Below are 7,574 nucleotides of genomic sequence, written 5' to 3'. Positions count from 1 at the left end.
CCCGCTCCGACATCTGAGTCTGGATCTCTATAATGCGAGAGCTGCAGACACACACACACACACACACACACACACACACACATCACGTTCTGCTCACTACACACACTATGTGCATGACTGTAGGGGTCACATGACAGCCCTGGTGAACCCACAGTACTTCACAGAACCCTGACCCGTTAGCCAACAGCTTTTCATTCTGGCTCTCATGACCAATACTGTTCACTCTCTCAATCAAACCAACATCTGCCTCTCTGAGGAACACACACACACACACACACACACACACTCACAACATCTGCCTCTCTGAGGAACACACACACACACACACACACACACACACACACACACACACACACACACACACACACACACACACACACACACACACACACACACACACACACACACACACACACACACACACAACATCTGCCTCTCTGAGGAACACACACACACACACACACACACACACACACACACACACCATCTGCCTCTCTGAGGAACACACACACACACAGCCCAACCGGTTAACAGAACAAAGATGAGGACATATAGGCCATTATATGAGCATAAATCACTCCATAGGCTAAACAGGAGGTCATGTGGCCAAATATAATATCGGGAATATTTGAGCGGATTCTGCACAGCTGGAGGAAAAATATGAGGTCTTTCGCATTTAATGGAAAGAGAGCATGATCGCATTCAGAAAAACTGCTAGATCTGCTTATTTCTCGACTCTCTTGGAAGAAAACAAACACAACCCGAGGTATTTATTCCATACAGTGGCTAAATTAACCAAAAATAAAGCTTCAACTTCTGATGATTGTAAACAGCACAGCAGTAATGACTTTATGAACTTCTTCACATGTAAGATTGATAATATTAGGAAGAACATTATAACCATACAGCGTCTACTACAGCATCACATCAGACAGAGCATTGCAACATTTTAATTTAGGGCTGCACGATTTGGGGAAAATATCTAATTGTGATTATTCTGGTTAAAATTGTGATTGCGATTTAAAATGCGATTATTATTCTCTCACACACACACACTCGTCGCCGGTGAGGAACCGGGGTGTGCTCTTTGATACCAATCTCTCACACTCTCTCACACACACACACACACACACACACACACACACACACACACACACACACACACACACACACACAGCGCTCCATCTACTCACTTCTGGGAGTACTTCTTGGCCTCTTCCTCATTGTAGAACTGCACATGTGAACACAACCACAAGCATTAGTGTATGACACACACACACACACACACACACACACACACACACACACACACACACACACATCCAGCAGGCCTACATTAATGAGCGGTTCTTATGTGTTATTCAAAACTTTTTAGATTGGGATTCAAAATAATCAGGAATATCCTGATCCAGCAGAAGGATAACCTTTACAACAGGTCATCCCTCAGCATGTCCCTATAGGGCCTCCGTAGAGCAGTGTGTACCGGATCAGGCTGATCCAATCCGGTTCTGCTTTAAAACAGCACAAAAGTAGATGATCCTGATCCTGGAGAACAAAACATGGGCCAACCCAGATCATTCAGATCCAGTGGAGTTCACCAGGGGAAGGGCCTTTATGCTATGAAAACATGATTTTGTCATGTAATACACTAATAAGACAGTGTTGCTAATCAAATGACATCTGTGTCCTAACACTGAAAGGTTAATCCTAAATGACCTCAAACTGAATGTCTTTATAGTTTCCTGATGCCAACCCACATGAAAAAATACTATAGTAAATACTATAGTGTTTTTGAACCATACTATAGTAAATATACTACAGTAAAGTGTAGTAAATACTATAATATACTACAATTTACTGTGGTCTCTTTACTATAGTATGGTTCAAAAACACTATAGTATTTACTAGAGTAATTTTACTACAATATACTATAGTATTTTTCATGTAAGACCATCGCTGTGATGATCATGATCAATAACCGGATAATCTAGCCCTCATCACACTCATGAGGAGACACTGGACACAGAAACGACGGAAATGTGTGACACCTCGGCGATCTACAGCCAATACGGCGGATCAACAACTGTGTGTGTGTGTGTGTGTGTGTGTGTTCACTCACCACCTCCGGCGGTGCCATATGCTCGGGTCTACGGCAGCTTGAAGACATGATGATAGCGACTGAGAAGAAACCCGCTATTACAGATCCTTCACAGCAGCACTACTGTATAAACACACACACACGCGGAGAAGAGTGTGTGGCCAGCGCTGATGACGTCATCCGCGGGCGACGGGCTCCGTGACTCTTCTTCTTCTCTTGGTTAATGGCGGATTGTAAACAACTTTAAGGTGCATACCGCTACTGTACAGGAGTGTGTAACATCATGTTATTTAATAATAAATAAATTGTATCATATTCTGCTCATCAACCCTGTCTTTAATGAATGTAAATAGTGCCTCTGGTGACTCTTATCCCCTCTCCCTGCCTCATGAAACCCTTCTTTACACATACATTGCAAAAGGACATGTTCAACATTTGCTTTAGTCCCACAGTTTTCATTATTTCTTTTGCCCATTAAAAACAAGGTGCCATTGCGATCCGCTCCGAGTCTTGTCAAAATAATTTCTTCCCGCCTGTTCCCTACAACTTTTAATACGGACAGACTTGTATTTTTTTTCTAGAGCATCAGTTCTTTTGGAAATCCACTTTGAATGTTAGTCAATAATCCTCTCTGTTCTGCGATAACCTGCGACCTCCATCTTGCTTTGTGGATTCCTCTGTCTCCTTCTAACTTAACCAAGTTTACTGGCTTCTCATAGCATGATCTACATTTTCCGCAGTCAAAACACCATCTGTTTATTATACTTCCTTCTCGAATACGTTTGTATGAAATATAGTGAGAACTGGAAAGTGGTCACTTCCTATGTTAGAATCACTCTTGACATACCACTCACATACATTTACTAAATGATCTGAAAAATACTCATAATGTAAGTGTATCTGTAATGCTTGCGGTACCTTTTTTTAATTCACTTGCTAGCATTTGTAGTAACTTTAGCTAACATTAGCTAAATTATGTGATTAACAGAGGGTATGGGTATTTGCTGCGGTGAGTAATGTAGCTAATCACAGACATGTTTGTTGATTTCTTGAATGCAATGGCCAATCACAGGTGTTGAATTTAGAATCCACTCACCGCTCGACTTTTTGTCCAGTGCCGAGGTCTGCAGGTGCGCTAATCCTCTCTAAGTGTAGACATATGTCTACAAAACTTTCCTGTAGCTCAAACAGTAGAGCGTGGCGCTAGCAAAAAAAAGACAAGAATGTAAAATGTGTACCTTGAATGCAGTATAAGTCGCTTTGGATAAAAGCGTCTGCCAAATGCATAAATGTAAATATGTATAAGAGATTAATTGCGTCGTTAGCTTCACTGATTAATATAACGGAACTTTGTGAGATTGCTTTCATTGAATGAGTGACAGCTTTTATTATAAAGGGAACGCTCTTTGCACGCTGTCTAGGCGATATAAAAAAATATATTAATAGGTCTATGATATATTCAGAACTTGAATAAAAATGTTGTTTTCCAATCTCGACAATATTTATGTATCGAAATCAGGCTCATATAAATGTCAGGAAAACATAATTCAAAGGTAGGAAAACTTAGGTAAATAACTTTGACTTTACTAACCTGATGCCCTGATCAGCCGCCCTGCAGCTTATTTCATTGGTTAAGGTTGGTCATTTGGTCAGTACTGTGATTGACATGATAATGGTAATCTAATTTTTTTCCATGGATTATAGAAATTAATCAACTTAATATTTCCCTCTTCCCTTGTACTATAGATCTCAACTATTACACACGCAGGGAACGTCCCTATAGGCCAACCCATCCTTAAGAAAAGTGATTATTAGGTCTATAATAACTTATAGAACTAAATCCTGGTATTACAAAATCTAATTGTGCTCTTAACCAAGTCTCTTGTACACACACTACATCTGGAACGACATCTAATTCATGGATGTATTTTTTTAATTCTAGCTATTAGTCTTCTGGCGTTCCACTGTAATATGTGTAGTCCCATAATTATTGTTTTAACCCTCCGCTTGTGTATTTTCTGCATTTTCAGTGACTGTTAGCAACACATGTGTCTGATCTGACATCTCTCATGTCAAGGAATGTTCCTGCTCTTCAACTATAGCCTTCATTCTGCCGCTTTTCTTCTTTAACTGTGATGCAACATTGATAGTGTGACAAATCAAACCCACAAAGTTCGCTTTCTTCACTACTAAAGTATCATCCTCGACTTTACATTTGTGTTCACAACCATGGCCTGGAAACTGGACTTGTGCCTGATGAACTGATGTAATGTTTCTTTGTACCAGTCCCTTGGATTTTCTGTCATTTGATCCGGTTTCTCTTGGTTCTTTAGTGCTTGCCGACCGACCGATCTGGCTCCAGGACTCTTCTTCTTCTTCTTCTTCTTTTACTTTTAATGGCGGTTGCATATACAATTTTGCCAGCAGTATACATCAATTATTCAAGACCCTTTGTTAACATTGTTTTCATAATATAGTACAATTATATCCTTTAATGTAAAATAATATTTAATCTTTACTGAAATTAAAGATAAAAAAAAAAAAGTACATTCAAAAAACAAATGCGTCAACAGCTGTTTCTCACTTTATATGGAGGACGAAGCCTGAAAAAACAATACATATATGCACAAATAAACAAACTAGTTAGTTAATTAATCCACAATTCTACATAAATATATATGTAAAAAAAAATACATACATAAATCTACATATTCCTGCATAAATAGATAATTAAATGTGCGAGGAGATAATTATTAAATAAATAAATCGAACGTTGGGAGAAATAAAATAAATGTTACAGGAAATGCTGAACTGAAAGTTGTCTTTTCCCCTTATAACCGAAAGTTTTATTCATTTTTTAATGTAGCTCGATATTTAATTTCCATTGCGCAATATGGCGGCAATCAAACGCTCTCATTTCGGACTTATAACAAAAACAGAACAATGTCTAAAAGCTGCTATGTGACAAAGTGTACAGCAAACAAGCTAAAAAACAGAAATATGTTTTTATACTCCTTGTTATAATTTCTTCACGCTCGTTTTTTGGGTCGACAGCTTATAAAAACTTCTGGGTTTTTGGTTCTGTGTTTGTTTACCTCATTAGCATGTTTATAATGATACCCAATGTATAATAATGAAAGAAAACTCTGAAAAGGAAAGAATTAAATGCAAATATAGGTATTCAGGAGATATATTTGTGAATAAAGTTGTCCGATGTTAACCAGCAGGAGGCGGTAATGCGACTAAAAGTGTTGTGAAGCCAAGAAGAAGATCTGTTTGGCCAATAGTAGGCGGTTTCCTGTGTATGCTGTCCCTGATTGGTTCGTCGGCGGTGTGTTGCCGGATGTGAGGTCGGGCGCACTGTGGTCATGGCGGAGGTCGGCGGCTGTGTGAGGAGAGGAGCTCACTCACTCCGCGCTCTTCACGCGCTGCGGACGCGCGCTCATCACAGCTCCGCCGCTGACTCCTCCGCGCCGCTCCACCGCAGCCCGACCGCCTATTACGACATCCTGAGAGTGTCCCCGAGCGCCACGCAGGCGCAGATCAAGAGCGCCTACTATAAACAGTCGTTCCTGCACCACCCGGACCGGAACCGCGGCGAGGAGGAGGCGGCGCGGAGCTTCGCGCTGGTGGCGGAGGCCTACAGTGTGCTCGGCAGCAGCGGCCTCCGCTGGAAGTACGACCGCGGCACACTCAGCCAGACGGACGTGCAGAGCGCCGGGAGACCGTCCCCCTCCTCAGACGCGTCCGACCGGCGGCCTCCGCGCGCGGCACACCGCGGCGGCAACGCGCACTTCGACTTCGACGCGTTCTACCAGGCGCACTACGGCGAGCAGCTGGAGCGGGAGCGCGAGCTGAGGCAGCGCGAGGAGCTCCGCCGGCGGCAGCAGGAGCTGAACTACCGGCGCTGGAGGCAGGGGAAGGTGACGGAGCTCACGGTGACGCTGCTGCTGCTCTGCGGCGGAGCGGTGCTCATGAGCCTGCGGGCCAGACCCTAACCTGAGGCCGGCGCTTCAGATGGGCCTGAACTATTGACCTCCAGGACTGGGCTGAATATGAGCAGCTGCACTTTGAACATTCAGTGATTTGTTTGTTAGCCTAAAATAATAATAATAATAAACTGTTTATGTTGATAACAGACTGAAGCACTTGACAAGTTAAAGGCACTCTGAAACCAACATCTTGTGTGTTTTAATGGAATATTGCAGTGTTTATTTTAAGTGGTTTATCATTGTGTTATTAACCTTGAGGCCACCTGTCACTCACATGAGATCAGCCAATAGCAAACCACAACCGTCCAATCAATTCCCCTCAGACACACTCAAGCCCCGCCCCTACATTTGTTCTTGTTCTGAAGTGTGACGTCACATATATGGGCGGAGTCAGGAAACAGGCCCCTCCCCCTGACTGGTGTTGACCCAGTATAGCTCATGTAGAATCTCACACACACACACACACAGTAGAGCTGAGCCGGATTGGGTGGGACAAACACAAGCTCCTCCCATCATGAAGCGTGTTTTGAACATTAATAATCATGAGAAACTGCTCTAATGGTGAGTTGACTGCCAACAGTGATAAACCTGTGAGCTGTAATAATAAAAGAGTGTTGATCACTGGAGCCGGTCCATTCTCTGCCGACTCCGCCCACTGCCTCAGAGAAGCCCCGCCCCCTCCTCAATCTGTAGACACGAGCTTGGTTTATTAGTCAGTTTATTGACAGAAATATAAAGTTTAATGTGAAGGTCATCACTTCATACAAAAGCTGAGAATGATCAAAACTCATTCCACTACAGCAGAAACACTTGATATGATAACACGCGTGTGCTGGACCTACAGTGATGAGGATGATTGGCACCTGTCTGTACATGTGAAGGACACACACACACACACATGAAGGCGGAGTATCACATGTGCAGGCCTGGGGCCCGTTTCAGTAAGGAGGTTCAACCAACTCTGAGTTTAAACCTGAACTCTGAGTTGACTTACTCTGAGATGGGAAACTCTAAGTTTTGGGTTTCAGAACAGCTGAATTGAGGTCGTTCAATCAACTCTGAATAGACTGACTCTGAGTTAAGCTCATGCACTCCAACTATGAAAAGCCACGATCAATGGAGCTCCGAAATTACGATTCACCATGGCAACAGCACCCAACAAAAAGACGTTTGCATACTTCCGGGTCAATACACAAGTTTAATTCTTAATTATTTGAATTAAGTTTAATTTTCATGGTATCCAAAAGACAAACAAAGAATGTGGCAGCAGCTAAAAATTAAAGAAAAAAAAACCTAAAGCTTTAAGCATAAAATGTTCATGGGTGTAGGTTTAATGACTTTACAAACATTTGACATATTAAATAAATATAATTCAGTGTCCAATGTGCAGCAACTTTTCCCATATAGACCCTTTTCACAGTGATGACGTGTTTTAATGGTCATCAATATAGTTTTTTTTATTATTTTTTTTTAATGTATGTACA

General features: G+C 42.0%; 2 protein-coding genes across 4 annotated transcripts in view; one reads left to right on the top strand and one right to left on the bottom strand.

Annotated features, from left to right (window-relative positions):
* The window catches only part of bud23 (BUD23 rRNA methyltransferase and ribosome maturation factor), a 6,282-nt gene extending 3,968 nt beyond the window's left edge, over positions 1 to 2,314 (bottom strand). For 2 of the 3 annotated variants that reach the window (XR_013817112.1, XR_013817113.1), the window contains exons 1-3: positions 2,120 to 2,312; positions 1,194 to 1,231; positions 1 to 41 (exon numbers count right to left, since the gene is read on the bottom strand). The exon at positions 1 to 41 is cut by the window's left edge and continues 55 nt beyond it. Coding sequence is in view for 1 of the 3 variants with exons in the window: in XM_079824398.1 (XP_079680524.1) it covers positions 1 to 41; positions 1,194 to 1,231; positions 2,120 to 2,167 (127 nt within the window). In the remaining 2 variants the exon portion in view is untranslated. Of the gene's footprint in view, positions 42 to 1,193; positions 1,232 to 2,119 lie in introns of all 3 variants that reach the window. The other variant, XM_079824398.1, reaches the window with a different exon arrangement.
* A 3,128-nt stretch (positions 2,315 to 5,442) lies between these two features.
* dnajc30b (DnaJ (Hsp40) homolog, subfamily C, member 30b) lies at positions 5,443 to 7,356 on the top strand. The gene has a single exon (XM_079824402.1). It carries the CDS (start codon positions 5,467 to 5,469, stop codon positions 6,094 to 6,096), a length of 630 nt encoding a protein of 209 aa, XP_079680528.1. The 5' UTR covers positions 5,443 to 5,466; the 3' UTR covers positions 6,097 to 7,356.
* The last annotated feature ends 218 nt before the right edge of the window (positions 7,357 to 7,574 follow it).

Source organism: Gobio gobio (assembly GCF_949357685.1).
Source record: "Gobio gobio genome assembly, chromosome: 8".
Classification (NCBI taxonomy): Eukaryota; Metazoa; Chordata; class Actinopteri; order Cypriniformes; family Gobionidae; genus Gobio; species Gobio gobio.
The sequence above is the reverse complement of the archived record's forward strand: the minus strand, read 5'-3'. Positions and strand labels throughout refer to the sequence as shown.